The sequence below is a fragment of the Oncorhynchus tshawytscha genome, linkage group LG21 (assembly GCF_018296145.1).
Source record: "Oncorhynchus tshawytscha isolate Ot180627B linkage group LG21, Otsh_v2.0, whole genome shotgun sequence".
NCBI classification, from domain to species: Eukaryota; Metazoa; Chordata; class Actinopteri; order Salmoniformes; family Salmonidae; genus Oncorhynchus; species Oncorhynchus tshawytscha.
This window is the reverse complement of record NC_056449.1, coordinates 12,425,704-12,443,206: the sequence shown is the minus strand read 5'-3', so window position 1 is coordinate 12,443,206 and position 17,503 is coordinate 12,425,704. Positions and strand designations below refer to the sequence as shown.

At 43.4% G+C, this 17,503-nt stretch overlaps 2 protein-coding genes across 2 annotated transcripts in view; one reads left to right on the top strand and one right to left on the bottom strand.

Moving 5' to 3' along the window:
• Positions 1-17,503, top strand: part of LOC112220944 (neuronal acetylcholine receptor subunit alpha-7-like) — an 80,991-nt gene that overhangs the window by 20,168 nt on the left and 43,320 nt on the right. Inside the window, exon 2 of the mRNA XM_024382942.1 lies at positions 6,065-6,204. Coding sequence (XP_024238710.1) covers positions 6,065-6,204 — 140 coding nt within the window. The remainder of the gene's footprint in view (positions 1-6,064; positions 6,205-17,503) is intronic.
• Positions 10,208-13,396, bottom strand: LOC112220945 (kelch repeat and BTB domain-containing protein 13). The gene has a single exon (XM_024382943.2). The coding sequence runs from the start codon at positions 13,158-13,160 to the stop codon at positions 11,730-11,732; it is 1,431 nt and encodes a 476-aa protein (XP_024238711.1). The 5' UTR covers positions 13,161-13,396; the 3' UTR covers positions 10,208-11,729.

Sequence of the window (17,503 nt, the reverse complement as noted above, 5' to 3'; positions counted from 1 at the left end):
TAAGAGCCTGCTGCTGCCTACCACCACTCAATCAAATATCAAATCATAGACTTAATTATAATATAATAAACACAGAAATACAAGCCTTTGGTCATTAATATGGTCAAATCCGGAAACTATAATTTCAAAAACAAAACGTTTATTCTTTCAGTGAAATATGGAACCGTTCCGTATTTTATCGAACGGGTGGCAACCCTAAGTCTAAATATTGCTGTTACATTGCACAACCTTCATTGTTATGTCATAATTATGTAACATTTTGTCAAATTAGTTCGCAACGAGCCAGGCGGCCCGAACTGTTGCATATACCCTGACTCTGCGTGCAATGAACGCAAGAGAAGTGACACAATTTCCCTAGTTTAATATTGCCTGCTAACATTAATTCATTTTCACTAAATATGCAGGCTTAAAAAAATATACTTCTGTGTATTGATTTTAAGAAAGGCATTGATGTTTGTGGTTAGGTACATTCGTGCAAATTCTTTCTTTTTTTTGTTATTGCGCTTTTGTTAAATCATCACCCTTTTGGCAAAGTTTTTTATTTGTATTTTTTTTATTTCACCTTTATTTAACCAGGTAGGCTAGTTGAGAACACCTTTATTTAACTAGGTAGGCTAGTTGAGAACACCTTTATTTAACTAGGTAGGCTAGTTGAGAACACCTTTATTTAACCAGGTAGGCTAGTTGAGAACACCTTTATTTAACTAGGTAGGCTAGTTGAGAACACCTTTATTTAACTAGGTAGGCTAGTTGAGAACACCTTTATTTAACTAGGTAGGCTAGTTGAGAACACCTTTATTTAACCAGGTAGGCTAGTTGAGAACACCTTTATTTAACCAGGTATGCTAGTTGAGAACAAGTTCTCATTTACAACTGCGACCTGGCCAAGATAAAGCGAAGCAGTTCGACACATACAACAACACAGAGTTACACATGGAATAAACAAACATACAATCAACAATACAGTAGAAAAGTCTATATACAGCATGTGCAAGGATAAGGATAGGATAAGAGAGGTAAGGCAATAAATAGGCCATGGTGGTGAAGTAATTACAATATAGCAATTAAACACTGGAATGGTAGAATGTGCAGAAGATGACTGTGCAAGTAGAGATACTGGGGTGCAAAGGAGCAAGATAAATAAATAACTACAGTATGGGGATGAGATAGATTAGATGAGCTATGTACAGGTGCAGTGATCTGTGAACTGCTCTGACAGCTGGTGCTTAAAGCTAGTGAGGGAGGTAAGAGTCTCCAGCTTCAGTGATTTTTGCAGTTCGTTCCAGTCATTGGCAGCAGAGAACTGGAAGGAGAGGCAGCCAAAGGAAGAATTGGCTTTGGGGGTGACCAGTGAGATATACCTGCTGGAGCGCGTGCTACGGGTGGGTGCTGCTATGGTGACCAGTGAGCTGAGATAAGGCGGGGCTTTACCTAGCAGGGATTTGTAGATGACTTGGAGCCAGTGGGTTTGGCGAAGAGTATGAAGCGAGGGCCAGCCAACGAGAGCATACAGGTCGCAGTGGTGGGTAGTATATGCGGCTTTGGTGGCAAAACGGATGGCACTGTGATAGACTGCATCCAATTTGTTTTGGAGGCTATTTTGTAGATGACATCGCCGAAGTCGAGGATCAGTAGGATGGTCAGTTTTACAAGGGTATGTTTGGCAGCATGAGTGAAGGATGCTTTGTTGCGAAATAGGATGCAGATTCTAGATTTAATTTTGAATTGGAGATGTTTAATGTGAGTCTGGAAGGAGAGTTTACAGTCTAACCAGACACCTAGGTATTTGTAGTTGGCCACATATTCTAAGTCAGAACCGTCCAGAGTAGTGATGCTGGACGGGCGTGCAGGTGCGGGAAGCGATCGGTTGAAGAGCATGCATTTAGTTTTACTTGTATTTAAGAGCAGTTGGAGGCCAAGAAAGGAGAGTTGTATGGCATTGAAGCTCGTCTGGAGGTTAGTTTATACAATGTCCAAAGAAGGGCCAGAGGTATACAGAATGGTGTTGTCTGCATAGAGGTGGAACAAAGAATCACCAGCAGCAAGAGCGACATCATATATGTATACAGAGAAAAGAGTCGGCCCAAGAATTGAACCCTGTGGCACGCCCATAGAGACTGCCAGAGATCTGGACAACAGGCCCTCCGATTTGACACACTGAACTCTATCAGAGAAGTAGTTGGTGAACCAAGCCAGGCAATCATTTGAGAAACCAAGGCTGTTGAGTCTGCCAATAAGAATGTTGTGATTGACAGAGTCGAAAGCCTTAGCCAGGTCGATGAATACGGCTTCACAGTAATGTCTCTTATTGATGGCGGTTATGATATCGTTTAGGACCGTGAGCGTGGCTGAGGTGCACCCATGACCAGCTCTGAAACCAGATTGCATAGCAGAGAAGGTATGTGATTCGATGATAAATTAACAGGCACCACATTGATTATTTGCAACACAGGACAAGCTAGTTAAACTAGTAATATCATCAACCATGTGTAGTTTAACTAGTGATTATGTTAAGATTGATTGTTTTTCATAAGATAAGTTTAATGCTAGCTAGCAACTTACCTTGGTTCCTTGCTGCACTTATGTAACAGGTGGTCAGCCTGCCATGCAGTCTCCTCAAGGAATGCAACATAATCGGCCATAATCAGCATCCAAAAAGGCCGATTACCAATTGTTATGAAAACTTGAAATCGGCCCTAATTAATTGGCCATGCCGATACACCTCTAGTGTATACATTCCCCACTTTGTATATCAGAGAGGAGTAAAACATGAAAGAGGCAAAGTGAAGGCTCTAGTTTCTGCAAGGCTGCAGAGCGTGCAGGTGACATGCAGATACATTGATGTCTATTGTGGACTAATGTAGATGTACAGTATGTAGATGACATCTCAACACCTTTTCAGAACCCATAGGCCTATGTGTTATACATTGGGTGCTGTATTGCTGATAGTTACTGTATACAAGTACACACGTTGTATGCATTGATGTGAATATGGATAGCCCAGCTATAGCAGAGCTATTTCTAGGTCTCTCCAGAGATGTTAAATTGGGTTCAAGTCCGGGCTCTGGCTGGGCTATTAATGGACATTCAAAGACTTGTCCAGAAGTCACTCCTGTGTTGTCTTGGTTGTGTGCTTAGGGTCGTTGTCCAGTTGGAAGGTGAAGCTTCCCGAGTTTGAAGTCCTGAGTGCTCTGGAGCAGGTTTTCATCAAGGATCTCTCTGTACTTTGCTCCATTCATCTTTCCCTCGATATTGACTCATCTCCCAGTCCCTGCTTCTGAAAAACATCCCCACAGCATGCTGCCACCACCATGCTTCACCGTAGGGATGGTGCCAGTTTCCCCCAGACGTGATGCTTGGCATTCAGGCCAAAGTGTTCAATCTTGGTTTCATCAGACCAGAGAATCTTGTTTCTCATTGTCTGAGTCCTTTAGGTGCCTTTTGGCAAACTCCATGCAGGCTATCATGTGCCTTTTACTGAGTAGTGGCTTCCGTCTGGCCACTCTACCATAAAGGCCTGCTTGGTGGAGTGCTGCAGAGATGGTTGTCCTTCTGGAAGGTTCTCCCATCTCCACAGAGGTACTCTAGAGCTTTGTCAGAGTGACCATCAGGTTCTTGGTCACCTCCCTGACCAAGGCCCTTCTCCCCCGATTGCTCAGTTTGGCCTGGCAGCCAGCTCTAGGAAGAGTCTTGATGGTTCCAAACTTCTTCCATTTAAGAATGACGGAGGCCACTGTGTTCTTGGGGACCTTCAATGCTGCAGAAATATTTTGCTACCCTTCCCCAGATCTGTGCCTCGACACAATCCTGTCTCTGAGCTCTACAGACAATTCCTTCTGCCTCATGGCTTGGTTTTTGCTCTGACATGCACTGTAAACTGTGGGACCTTATATAGACAGGTGTGTGCCTTCCCAAATCATGTCCAATCAATTTAATTTACCACAGGTGGACTCCAATCATGTTGTAGAAACATCTCAAGGATGATCAATGGAAACAGGATGCACCTGAGCTCAATGTCCAGTCTCATAGCAGAGAGTCTAAATACTTATGTAAATAAGGTAGTTATGTTTGTTATTATTTTTCATAAATTTGCAAAAATGTCTTAACCTGTTTTAGCTTTGAAGGTTAAGGATTTATTTTAGAATAAGGCTGCAACGTAACAAAAAGTGTAAAAAGAGAAGTGGTCTGAATACTTTCCGAATGCATTGTATGTATGTACTTGTCACATTGGTATGAAGAGATTCTGGAGTAAGGCCTCGGGGACGAAGACCAAACATGCACTATACAAAAACACAGGATTGAAACCCAAACAAAAGAGCGAGGAGTACCTTGAATAAATAACCCACGCACACAATGATTAACACATGGGACGAAACCCGTAATCATCGATCCACAAGGGCACGAAAGCCAAAACACACAGCACAGGTACTTACACGCACCAACGGACATACAATAATCGGCCGCCCAATGGAAACCAAAGGGCACATATATACAAATACAATCAGTGGGAATAGGGGACAGGTGTGCGTAATGAAAGTTCCGGAGGGATCCGTGACAGTACTATATATGTTTTAATACAGTACACGTGTGTTGTATAGATTAATGTCTATAGATTAATAAGTGGCTAAGTGCTGCAGCATTCAGGTTTATCCTCTCGCTCTCTCTCCTTCTCCTCTCTCTCTCTCCGCTCTCTTTCTTTCTCTGACCTCCAGTAGAGTCATGACCAGCTATAACTCACCTCATTATGGCCCTAATGGACCTCGTCAGCAACACGCTGTTACAGAGATACATCTCTCCCTTTCTCTCTCCCTTTCTCTCTTTCTTTCTCTCTCTCTCTTTCTGACCTCCAGTAGAGTCCTGTCCTGCTATAACTCACCACATTATGGCCCTAATGGACCTCATCAGCAACACGCTGTTACAGAGATACGTCTCCATCTTCTTTCTCTCTCTATTCTTGCACTTTTCCATGCACTGTACCTGTCTCCCTGCATTCCCTTGCTAACCCTCCTTGTTTTCTTTGTCTCTCTTTTATATGCATATGAGACTGTCAGTGGCGTGTATGTATATGACTGAGTGTGTGTGTGTGTGTGTGTGTGTGTCTGTGTGTATTCCTGTGAATGATGTGAACAGCGGTGCTTGTCTTCCACAGTTCGCTCTGTCTGGGGTTGGCTGTGCAATGGGGCGAGATGTTTGAATCCCAAACCAACATGTACTGTAGACTACGTCTGCTTGTCTCTATCTGTATTCTACACAGTCCTCTATGAACCAACCCATAACAGTGGCTATATACTTAGAAAAAAAGTGCTATCTAGAACCTAAAAGCGTTCTTCAGGTTGTCCCTTTGAAGAACCCTTTTTTGTTGCAGGTAGAACCCTTTTGGGTTTCATGTAAAACCCTTTCCAAAGAGGGTTCTACATTTAACCCAAAAGGGTTCTACATTTAACCCAAAAGTGTTCTACATTTAACCCAAAAGGGTTCCACATTTAACGCAAAAGGGTTCTACCTGGAACCAAAAATGGTTCTACCTGGGGCCAAAAAGGGTTCTCCTATGGGGACAGCCGAATAACCCTTTTGGAACCCTTTTTAGGACTGGACTATTTTGTTGTGACCACTGTGTGAACATTTATGTATCCTTTTCTTCCTCGAATATGAAGAGAACACATTTAGGTCATGCATCTGTTTAGCCGTAGCTCTGAACAAACCCACTTTTAGGATCAATTAAGGAACAGTCTGTTCTGGTGCCAGTTGGCCCTAGACTAACACAACTGTGATTCCTGTGTGTTTAATGTCCCTCGTCCTTAACTGACCAGTGGTGTAGCTTCTCTCCCCTGGCCTCAGCTTTAATGCTGGATCTTAATAGGATCAGAGGGAGAGAGGGAGGAAAGGATGAGAGAAGAGAGCAGAGAGAAGAGATAAGAGGATGAGAGCTGGGCCAGCAAACACATTATCTTAATCACCACTGACCCCCTCCCTCCCAGCTAACTGACTGAGGGAATAATAGCTACAGAAGAGACATTTTCTCTCCCTAACATGCACGCTGACTTGTTTCCTTGCTGTACCCCAGGGTCCCTACAGGGGGAGCACCAGCGCAGACTGTACAAGGAGCTGATGGCCAACTACAATCGTCTGGAGAGACCAGTGATCAACGACTCCTCTCCTCTTCTGGTGGAGCTGGGAATGACTCTGTTGCAGATCATAGATGTGGTGAGGGAGGGAGTGTGTGTGTGTGTGTGAGGGGGGCATCACTGTGTTAGCTACTTGTTTATGTGTGTGGAGCAATGGCGGTCGTTGCCGTTTAAGATGAGGTAGGATGTAGGATGATCATTTTTTGAATGAGCATGGCCTTATTTCTATTACAGCATATTGGATGACTTCCATTCATATTCCATTCACCCAGCTCAATGTAACATGGATAGGTTTAGGATACTACATGATGCTAGAATTAGCCCTATACCCATCATGAGGTTGCTACAACCTAGACTACGAATTAAAATGTATAACGTAGGTGCACAAGGTCGGGAGAATTTTGAGCAATCAAGGTGACAGACAGTGACACATTCAATACCGCCTTGCACACTCTTGCCTGCTTCTAGCCGATCAAGAGTGTAATCATTAGTCCAACAGAGTTTCTATTGGACAAATTCAGGTATGTTTATCACTGTTTCGTTCCGTTGTCTTCCATTTAAGAAATGTTTTTCAACAGAATCAGCGCAATAATTACATCCCTGATCACACACAAACAAGAGTTCACTTTCATACCAGACACATACTGTACAAACTGCTCGTTGTATATATATTTCCTTCTCACATCTATCTACGTTCTCTCCTCTCACCTTTTCCCTTTGCTTGTGGACTTCAGTGCACAACACATCAGGCGAGAAAACCTTTCCAAGCCAAACCTTCATATCATGACTGCTAACCGTTACACAAGGCCTACAGACTTGTCATGTCATAGTCAACATAGCTACTAGAATTAACATGTTATTAAACCCGCTACAATCATGCAGTAGACTGTAGCAATCAGTTTAGCAGTTACACCAGTGGGCCCCGGTGGCAATAAATTAATAAAAACAAAAGCTTACATTTACTTGGAAGAATTCCAGTGTTGGTTAGTCATAGCCAGTTAGCTAACATAGCATCCCTCTCTGTTTGACCCGCGTGTTTGAGTATGCTAAACTATACAAAAATATAACATGCAACAATTTCAAAGATTTGAGTTACAGTTAATATAAGGAAATCAGTCAATGTAAATAAATTCATTAGGCCCCAGTCTATGGGTTTCCCATGACTGGGCAGGGGTGCAGCCATGAGTGGGCCTGGAAGGGCATAGGCCCACCCACAGGCCCACTCACTTGGGAGCCAGCGATCCCGCAGGTGATGAAGCCGAATGTGGAGATCCTGGGCTAGTGTGGTTACACGTGGTCTGCGGTTGTGATGCCAGTTGGACATACTGCCAAATTATTTTAAATGATGTTGGCTTATGATAGAGAAATGAACATTCAATTATCTGGCAACAGCTCTGGTGGATATTCCTGCAGTCAGCATTCCAATTGCACGCTCCCTTAAAACTTGAGACACCTGTCAGGTGGATGGATTAACTTGACAAAGGATAAAATGCTCACTAACAGTGATGTAAACATACAGTGCCTTGCGAAAGAATTCGGCCCCCTTGAACTTTGCGACCTTTTGCCACATTTCAGGCTTCAAACCTAAAGATATAAAACTGTATTTTTTTGTGAAGAATCAACAACTAGTGGGACACAATCATGAAGTGGAACGACATTTATTGGATATTTCAAACTTTTTTAACAAATCAAAAACTGAAAAATTGAGCGTGCAAAATTATTCAGCCCCCTTAAGTTAATACTTTGTAGCGCCACCTTTTGCTGCGATTACAGCTGTAAGTCGCTTGGGGTATGTCTCTATCAGTTTTGCACATCGAGAGACGGACATTTTTTCCCATTCCTCCTTGCAAAACAGCTCGAGCTCAGTGAGGTTGGATGGAGAGCATTTGTGAACAGCAGTTTTCAGTTCTTTCCACAGATTCTCGATCGGATTCAGGTCTGGACTTTGACTTGGCCATTCTAACACCTGGATATGTTTATTTTTGAACCATTCCATTGTAGAATTTGCTTTATGTTTTGGATCATTGTCTTGTTGGAAGACAAATCTCCGTCCCAGTCTCAGGTCTTTTGCAGACTCCATCAGGTTTTCTTCCAGAATGGTCCTGTATTTGGCTCCATCCATCTTCCCATCAATTTTAACCATCTTCCCTGTCCCTGCTGAAGAAAAGCAGGCCCAAACCATGATGCTGCCACCACCATGTTTGACAGTGGGGATGGTGTGTTCAGGGTGATGAGCTGTGTTGCTTTTACGCCAAACATAACGTTTTGCATTGTTGCCAAAAAGTTCAATTTTGGTTTCATCTGACCAGAGCACCTTCTTCCACATGTTTGGTGTGTCTCCCAGGTGGCTTGTGGCAAACTTTAAACAACACTTTTTATGGATATCTTTAAGAAATGGCTTTCTTCTTGCCACTCTTCCATAAAGGCCAGATTTGTGCAATATACAACTGATTATTGTCCTATGGACAGAGTCTCCCACCTCAGCTGTAGATCTCTGCAGTTCATCCAGAGTGATCATGGGCCTCTTGGCTGCATCTCTGATCAGTCTTCTCCTTGTATGAGCTGAAAGTTTAGAGGGACGGCCAGGTCTTGGTAGATTTGCAGTGGTCTGATACTCCTTCCATTTCAATATTATCGCTTGCATCCGGCTTTAAACTTCTTCACAACAGTATCTCGGACCTGCCTGGTGTGTTCCTTGTTTTTCATGATGCTCTCTGCGCTTTTAACGGACCTCTGAGACTATCACAGTGCAGGTGCATTTATACGGAGACTTGATTACACACAGGTGGATTGTATTTATCATCATTAGTCATTTAGGTCAACATTGGATCATTCAGAGATCCTCACTGAACTTCTGGAGAGAGTTTGCTGCACTGAAAGTAAAGGGGCTGAATAATTTTGCACGCCCAATTTTTCAGTTTTTGATTTGTTAAAAAAGTTTGAAATATCCAATAAATGTCGTTCCACTTCATGATTGTGTCCCACTTGTTGTTGATTCTTCACAAAAAAATACAGTTTTATATGTTTATGTTTGAAGCCTGAAATGTGGCAAAAGGTCGCAAAGTTCAAGGGGGCCGAATACTTTCGCAAGGCACTGTATTTGTGCACAAAATCTTTTATTTCAGCTCATGAAACATGTGACCACCACTTTACATGTTGTGTTTATATATTTTTTCAGTAATAGCTAGCATCATTTTACGCTAGTTAAGTAAGTAAAAGTGAGGAAAAATATATACTAAGAAATATAGTTAGCTCTCTCTCTCTTGCTTCTCCTTAATTTTGGAAGAAATGAATTTGTTCAAAACTGTTCAACTATTGTCTTTCTCTCTCTCTTTGAGTCAACTACTCATCACATTTTATGCACTGCAGTGCTAGCTAGCGTTAGCTTATGCTTTCAGTACTAGAATCATTCTCTGATCCATTAATTGGGTGCACAATATGTCAGTTCATGCTACAAGAGCTCTGATAGGTTGTCCTCCGGAAGTTGTCATAATTACTGTGTAAGTCTATGGAAGGGGGTGAGGATCATGAGCCTCCTAGGTTTTGTGTTGAAGTTATTCTACCCAGAGGAGGACTAGCCTACAGAGTGCTGCTGAGGCTACTGTAGACCTGTGGTCACGATCACTGTCTTCAAACTCCCTGTCCAAGATGAGCCAAGGCGCAGCGTGCATATAATTCCACATATTTTAATAAAGTAAAACTTTCACAAAAAAAACAGGTAAACAGAAACCGAACGTGACGCAACCGTGGCGCACAAACACACACAGAAAATACATATTTACCCACAACATTAGTTGGGAAAAAGGCTGCCTAAGTATGATTCCCAATCAGAGACAACGACAGACAGCTGCCTCTGATTGGGAACCACACTTGGCCAAAAACAAAGAAATAAAAAACATAGAATGGCCACCCAAATCACACACTGACCTAACCAAATAGAGAAATAAAATGTCTCTCTAAGGTCAGGGCGTGACACCTGCATTGCAAAACAGTGTGTTTTAATCAATTATTTGGTGATGTGAATATATTTAGTATAGTAGATAGTTTAAAGGATGTGTTTTTTATTTTTTATTTTTCTGAAAACCTCTGAGGAGGATGGTCCTCCTCTTCCTCCTCTGAGGAGCCTCCACTGGTGTGGACGTGTATGTTGATGAAACCACGACTGATAAACACGCTTTATAAGAGAGATTTTGAAGCTTTGAACATTGTCTGTTGAGAGTTCTGTGTGTGTGTGTGTGTGTGTGTCTGTGTGTGTGTGTGTGTGTGTGTGTGTGTGTGTGTGTGTGTGTGTGTGTGTGTGTGTGTGTGTGTGTGTGTGTGTGTGAGTGCGTGCGTGCGCGTAGAGGGGACATGTACAGTTGCAGGTCTGTCTGTCTGAGTTTAGGTGACGTGTCTGTTGACGTGTAGAGGTAATACACTCCTGCTGTTTGGCTCCTGTTATATAAGACTCCCAGACAGACAGACACACACACACACACACACACACACACACACACACACAGAACATGGTTTCTGATTAGCAACAGTTGCTGCTGCTGTGGTTTTGGAGCTGTTTTGGTGGCTGGATAGCCTCCATGGAGTAAGTGAGTGTGTGTTTGCGCGCGCGCGCGCGCGTGTGTGTGTGTGTGTGCGCACTGTGCAGAGAAACACTGATGGAATATTGCTGTAATATACTGCATATTCATACAGATGCAGCACCTGTGGTTCTGATTTGTAATTTGACTAGACTGAATGAATTCTATTAATTTTCTCTTTAATATGCATACTTTTGAGCACAACATTCTATACTTGTTTTCTAGTACAATATTCTATACTTGTTTTCTAGTACAATATTCTATACTTGTTTTCTAGTACAATATTTTATGCTTGTTTTCTAGTACAATATTCTATACTTGTTTTCTAGTACAATATTCTATACTTGTTTTCTTGTACAATATTCTATACTTGTTTTCTAGTACAATATTCTATGCTTGTTTTCTAGTACAATATTCTATACTTGTTTTCTAGTACAATATTCTATGCTTGTTTTCTAGTACAATATTCTATACTTGTTTTCTAGTACAATATTTTATGCTTGTTTTCTAGTACAATATTCTATGCTTGTTTTCTAGTACAATATTCTATACTTGTTTTCTAGTACAATATTCTATACTTGTTTTCTAGTACAACATTCTATACTTGTTTTCTAGTACAATATTCTATGCTTGTTTTCTAGTACAATATTCTATGCTTGTTTTCTAGTACAATATTCTATACTTGTTTTCTAGTACAATATTCTATACTTGTTTTCTAGTACAACATTCTATACTTGTTTTCTAGTACAATATTCTATGCTTGTTTTCTCTCATAAAAAAAACAAGGGTATTTCTGGGTTCTAAGAGGTTTTCCACAAATTGCTTAATTCTCTCATCTCTGTCGTTTTTCCTCCATCTGCCTCCTGGGGTTTAACTGGGCCGTGTTACTGTTTATTTCTGGCACCATATAACAATGTTGTGTGTTGTGACTGAACAGAGACAGGGGAGAGGTGGCTGAAGTTAACCCATACTTTTAATACAGTAACACCTCCCCCCAAGCACCGTAGTACAGCTCTATCAGTGTACACCATTACAGGCCAGCCTTGGGAAGCCTCAGTAAGCATGTCCATAGTGAGCCACTCTTGGGAAAGCCTTTCTTCGTCTCCCTACGGGGTTTCCATGTGTCCCCAGTAATGGTATACTCCAGAGTTAGCATGTGTTTGACCGTGAACACAGAGTCACCCCTGACCATGGCGGTAAACAGTGCTCCCTTAGTGTTGATGTAACTTCCTGGTATAGCGGTCCACTGTCCCGTGGTGATGTTGTAACGGTCCATGAGGCAGCGTAGGAAGTCGTCCGATGGCCCATTGCGCATCACATACAAATTGTCCCTGTGGGCCACCATACAGTGTCCGTAGCTCTGCGGCCTTATCATCGTGGTGGCTAACATCCACTTGTCCTTCGCCGGGATGTACTCGTAGATATCCGTGGTGTCTGGCGGCCTCCAGAAACACACAAACATCCGCCTTCGTGCGATGGCGCATGCCACAGCTGCCACAGGCCGTGGTGCGGACTGCACGAACGCCCATTCTCCTGTGGCTACATCATAAGCCTCGGCGGAGGACATGGTTATTTTCTGGTGCTCACCGCCGATGGCGTACAACTTCCCCTCGTACCCCAGAAGGGTGAAGTCGGCACGGGGCTGTTGGGGTCCAGGTAGCACACTCCACGTACTCGTCCCTGGGTCGTAGCAGAAGCCGCCGTCCACCGTGCCTTTGCCATAGCCGTAAATACCCCCCACCACATACAGCCGGTTGTCCAGGACGGCGATGCCCGCCATGGAGGTGCTGGCGTGGGTGGGGAGGTCTGTTAGGTGCCTCCACTCTCCCTCCACCTCGTCCAGGTAACACACGGTCCTAAAGGAGTCCTTCAGCAGCTCCATAGAGGGTGAGTGGGTTCCCAAAGCGACAAAAGATGCTGGCGACAAAGACTCTGCATACAGTACCAACTCCTCAGGTAGAGTGTTTGTTGCCTCACCCTTCAGGTCACTATAGGCGTCGCAGAGGAACAGGGCAGCACATTGGAACAGGTTGGGTAGACCAAAGATGGCCGCTGCGTGGTAGAGCAGGAGGCAGTTGTCAGAGTCAATGATATCGCAGAGATGCTGGGACAGTGACGCCACCTGGAGAAAGGCAGCACATTCCACGGCCTCTATTAGTTCTTCCGGGTCCTGTAGAGAAAGTTTCTCGCCCCTGGACACTGCCAAAGCAATCAGGAAACCCCGTGCATGCACTCCTCCTTTCAGATGCAGCTCATCCTCCTGGCTCTCCCTCATGCCAGACCGGAAGAGGGCGCGGAAGTACTCGCTGCACTGCTCCAGCAAAGCCCGGTCCACAGTTAAAACGCTCCCTTCCAACCTTACCCTCAGAGAGCCTGCCTGCTGCGCTCCCTCCCCCAGCTTGGGGCTCTCACTTTGGGCTTCGGCAGCTCTTTCGAGTCCCTGGCTTCTGGAGGCCTCCATCTCATTCTGAGGTTCCTCTACTTCAAACTTGTTCCTGGTGACAATACACTATGGCAAAGTGACACAGGCTAGGACTGACAAGGTTTTCCCCAGGCTTGATGATATTTCAAGGTGTGCTAGGAGTGTGTAGAGTTGTATTGCCGCCTCTCTGCCTGCTCTGAAAATAGAATGGTGCTATAGATAGCAACAGCACCGCTCACTAGCGTCTGATAGGAAAGGGAAACTGTTGACATCTAAGCGACATTACAACAGGCTGCAGTTAAATCTCATAGCAAGCGCGCCCTTGACTACGTTATGAATAATGAAGTAGGTACAAACAGAAATGAAATTTTTACTGCTACTGCCTATCTACCACCAACAATACAAACTGCTATTACTATAAATGATGAAGACAATAACAATATGGTCAAATAAAGTGTTGCATTATATAAAAATTACTGTTATTATGCTAACAACTCTAATTGAAGTTTGGGGAAGCTAATTTTCACCATGAAAACTGACCTTTATAATGAAGCATTCCATGCATCATCGCATTTCCAGCCATTTGCAGACTACTGTAAGATAGCCTACTATTTGTAATGTGTTGAGTAGATTGGATAGTCATAATTTAGGCTAGTAATATACTGTAACTCAATCACTGTTTGTTAAAAAGACTACTCAGTGCATGGCTGAACCAGTATAGCCGTAGAGGCCTAGGCTATAGGCTATATCAGATACATTTCTTCTTTCTTTGCAAGAGGAAAAATGTGGCCTTTTATAAACACATTTCATTCAATTCTACTACACTTTATATTACTGGAGATGTTAGCAGAATTTTTTTTTATGTGAGAAATGACAGGGTAGCCTACTCTGCTGACATTGACAAACAGACATATGAAAACGACGCTGTCCATATAATAGGCCTACGAGAAGGGGAGACACAAATAGAAAACGACATACACTGGAGGAGGAAATTATTGTCCCGAAACACACTGAGCCAACAATGATAAAGAGTGAATATGCTCAGTGCACACTCATCGGGAATGTGGCAGATGCACTCCGCTGGTGCCAATAAACTGCAGGCCTACTGTTGTTCGCTCAATTAAGTTGGGAATTAAGGAAATTCAATTAGCATAATACAAAAATCCTATAAAAATCGGTACATTTCAGCTAGAAATATGTTTTTTTGCCTTGGATGCGTCTCAGTCCACCGCATCCGGGGATGTTGCACTTCCGCATCTGCATTGAAAGTTGACAGAGCTAGAGCGGTGTTTGTCAGACCATGAGACATCTGGAAAATGTATCTTCTCACAAAATTGTCTGTAGAGTCCGAATGGCATCTCCGGCCCCCACAAGCGTCTTAGGACCCATACTAATATGACCCCTCTGTGGAAAGGTGAGACTCTCACGAACACGTACATGTTACATGTTGGTTGTTTTGCCAACAGGCCTCACAAGACTCATCTGAAGGTCCCCCAGTACCAGTTGAAAAAATGAGGGGAAGTACACTGTACTGTATATACAAACGTATGTGGACACCCCTTCAAATTAGTGGCGTCAGCTATTTCAGCCATACCCGTTGCTGACAGGTGTATCAAATTTTGCACACAGCCATGCATTCTCCATGGACAAACATTGGCACTGAAGACTTCAGTAATTTTCAACGTGGTACTGTCATAGGATACCACCTTTCAGTTTGTCAAATTTCTGTCTTGCTAGAGCTGCCCCAGTCAACTGTAACTGCTGTTATTGTGAAGTGGAAGCATCTCAGAGCAACAACGGCTCAGCTGTGAAGTGGTAGGCCACACAAGCTCACAGAACGGGACCGCCGTATGCTGAAGTGTGTAGCTCTTCCTCGGTAGTGCGTCTGTCCTCTGTCCTAGGCTACATAAAGAAACATGTTAAAAAGTAATGAGTTTGATGCAACAAATCACAACGTTTAGTTAAAATATAGATACACTATTATTTATTAACATTATTAGCACACAAATGTGTTCAAGGCAGTAGGAGACAGACGAAAGTGCATTTAGCTACTGGACAATGAAAGAAAGTTGAAAACCAGTAGAACATGAGAGAAATAGGCTACTGGTTTCAATGACATAGGGAAGTCTTTATGAAGTTATTGCCTCCACGGATATGGTGGGATTTTGCCTAGGCTACTTTGAAGCAAGGTAAAACATGCCTCATAATATGTACACTTAAGTATACAGTCGTGGCCAAAAGTTTTGAGAATGACACAAATATTAATTTTCACAAAGTTTGCTGCTTCAGTGTGTTTAGATATTCGTGTCAGATGTTACTATGGAATACTGAAGTATAATTACAAGCATTACAATCATAAGTGTCAAAGGCTTTTATTGACAATTACATTAAGTTAATTAATGCAAAGAGTCAATATTTGCAGTGTTGACCCTTCTTTTTCAAGACCTCTGCAATCCGCTCTGGCATGCTGTCAATTAACTTTTGGGCCACACCTGACTGGCAGCCCATTCTTGCATAATCAATGCTTGGAGTTTGTCAGAATTTGTGGGTTTTTGTTTGTCCACCCGCCTCTTGAGGATTGACCACAAGTTCTCAATGGGATTAAGGTCTGGGGAGTTTCCTGGCCATGGACCCAAAATATCGATGTTTTGTTCCCCGAGCCACTTAGTTATCACTTTCGCTTTATGGCAAGGTGCTCCATCATGCTGGAAAAGGCATTGTTCGTCACCAAACTGTTCCTGGATGGTTGGGAGAAGTTGCTGTCGGAGGATGTGTTGGTACCGTTCTTTATTCATGGCTGTGTTCTTCGGCAAAATTGTGAGTGAGCCCACTTCTTTGGCTGAGAAGCAATCCCACACATGAATGATCTCAGGATGCTTTACTGTTGGCATGACACAGGACTGATGGTAGTGCTCACCTTGTCTTCTCCGGACAAGCTTTTTTCCGGATGCCCCAAACAATCGGAAAGGGGATTCATCAGAGAGAATGACTTTACCCCAGTCCTCAGCAGTCCAATCCCTGTACCTTTTGCAGAATATCAGTCTGTCCTTGATGTTTTTCCTGGAGAGAAGTGGCTTCTTTGCTGCCCTTCTTGACACCAGGCCATCCTCCAAAACTCTTCACCTCACTGTGTGTGCAGATGCACTCACACTTGCCTGCGTGAGTTCTGAGTTCTGAGCAAATTCTGTACTGGTGGTGCCCCGATCCCGCAGCTGAATCAACTTTAGGAGACGGTCCTGGCGCTCGTTGGATTTTCTTGGGTGCCCTGAAGTCTTCTTCACAACAATTGAACCGCTCTCCTTGAAATTCTTGATGATCCGATAAATGGTTGATTTAGGTGCAATCTTACTGGCAGCAATATGTGAAGCCTGTGAAGCCCTTTTTGTGCAAAGCAATGATGACTGCACGTGTTTCCTTGCAGGTAACCATGGTTGACAGAGGAAGAACAATGATTCCAAGCACCACCCTCCTTTTGAAGCTTCCAGTCTGTTATTCGAACTCAATCAGCATGACAGAGTTATCTCCAGCCTTGTCCTTGTCAACACTTGCACCTGTGTTTAAAAATATATATTTATTTTTTAACCTATTTTTCTCCCCAATTTTGTGGTAGTTACAATTGGTAGTAGTTACAGTCTTGTCTCATCACTGCAACTCCCGTATGGACTCTGGAGAGAGCCATGCGTCCTCCGAAACACAACCCAACCTAGCCTCACTACTTCTTGACACAATGCACATCCAACCCGGAAGCCTGCCGCACCAATGTGTCGGAAGAAACACCGTACACCTGGCGACCTGGTCTGCGTGCACTGCACCCGGCCCGCCGCAGGAGTCGCTTGTGCGCAATGACACAAGGATATCCCAAACCCTCCCTAACTCGGACGATGCTGGGCTAATTGTGCGTCGCCCCATGGACCTTCCGGTCGCGGCCGGCTGCGACAGATCCTGGGCTCGAACCCAGAATCTCTGGTGGCACATGCAGTGCCTTAGACTTAGACCACTGCACAACCCGGGAATCCCACTCACACCTGTGTTAACGAGAGCATCACTGACATGATGTCAGCTGGTCCTTTTGTGGCAGGGCTGAAATGCAGCTGAAATGTTTTTTGGGGGGGATTCAGTTCATTTGCATGGCAAAGAGGGACTTTGCAATTAATTGCAATTCATCCGATCACTCTTCATAACATTCTGGAGTATATGCAAATTGCCATCATACAAACTGAGGCAGCAGACTTTGTGAAAATGTATATTTGTGTCATTCTCAAAACTTTTGGCCACGACATATTTTCATAATGCATACTGCCTCCAGCTCATTTCAAATAGTTTTGTCATGCGTTGATGAAGCCTGCCTTCCGTTGCCTATACATTTAAATGGTGAATGGGAA

Bases quoted from the DNA above. Each gene is read 5' to 3' on its own strand.
- LOC112220945 (XM_024382943.2), bottom strand. From the start codon at position 13,160: ATGGAGGCCTCCAGAAGCCAGGGACTCGAAAGAGCTGCCGAAGCCCAA.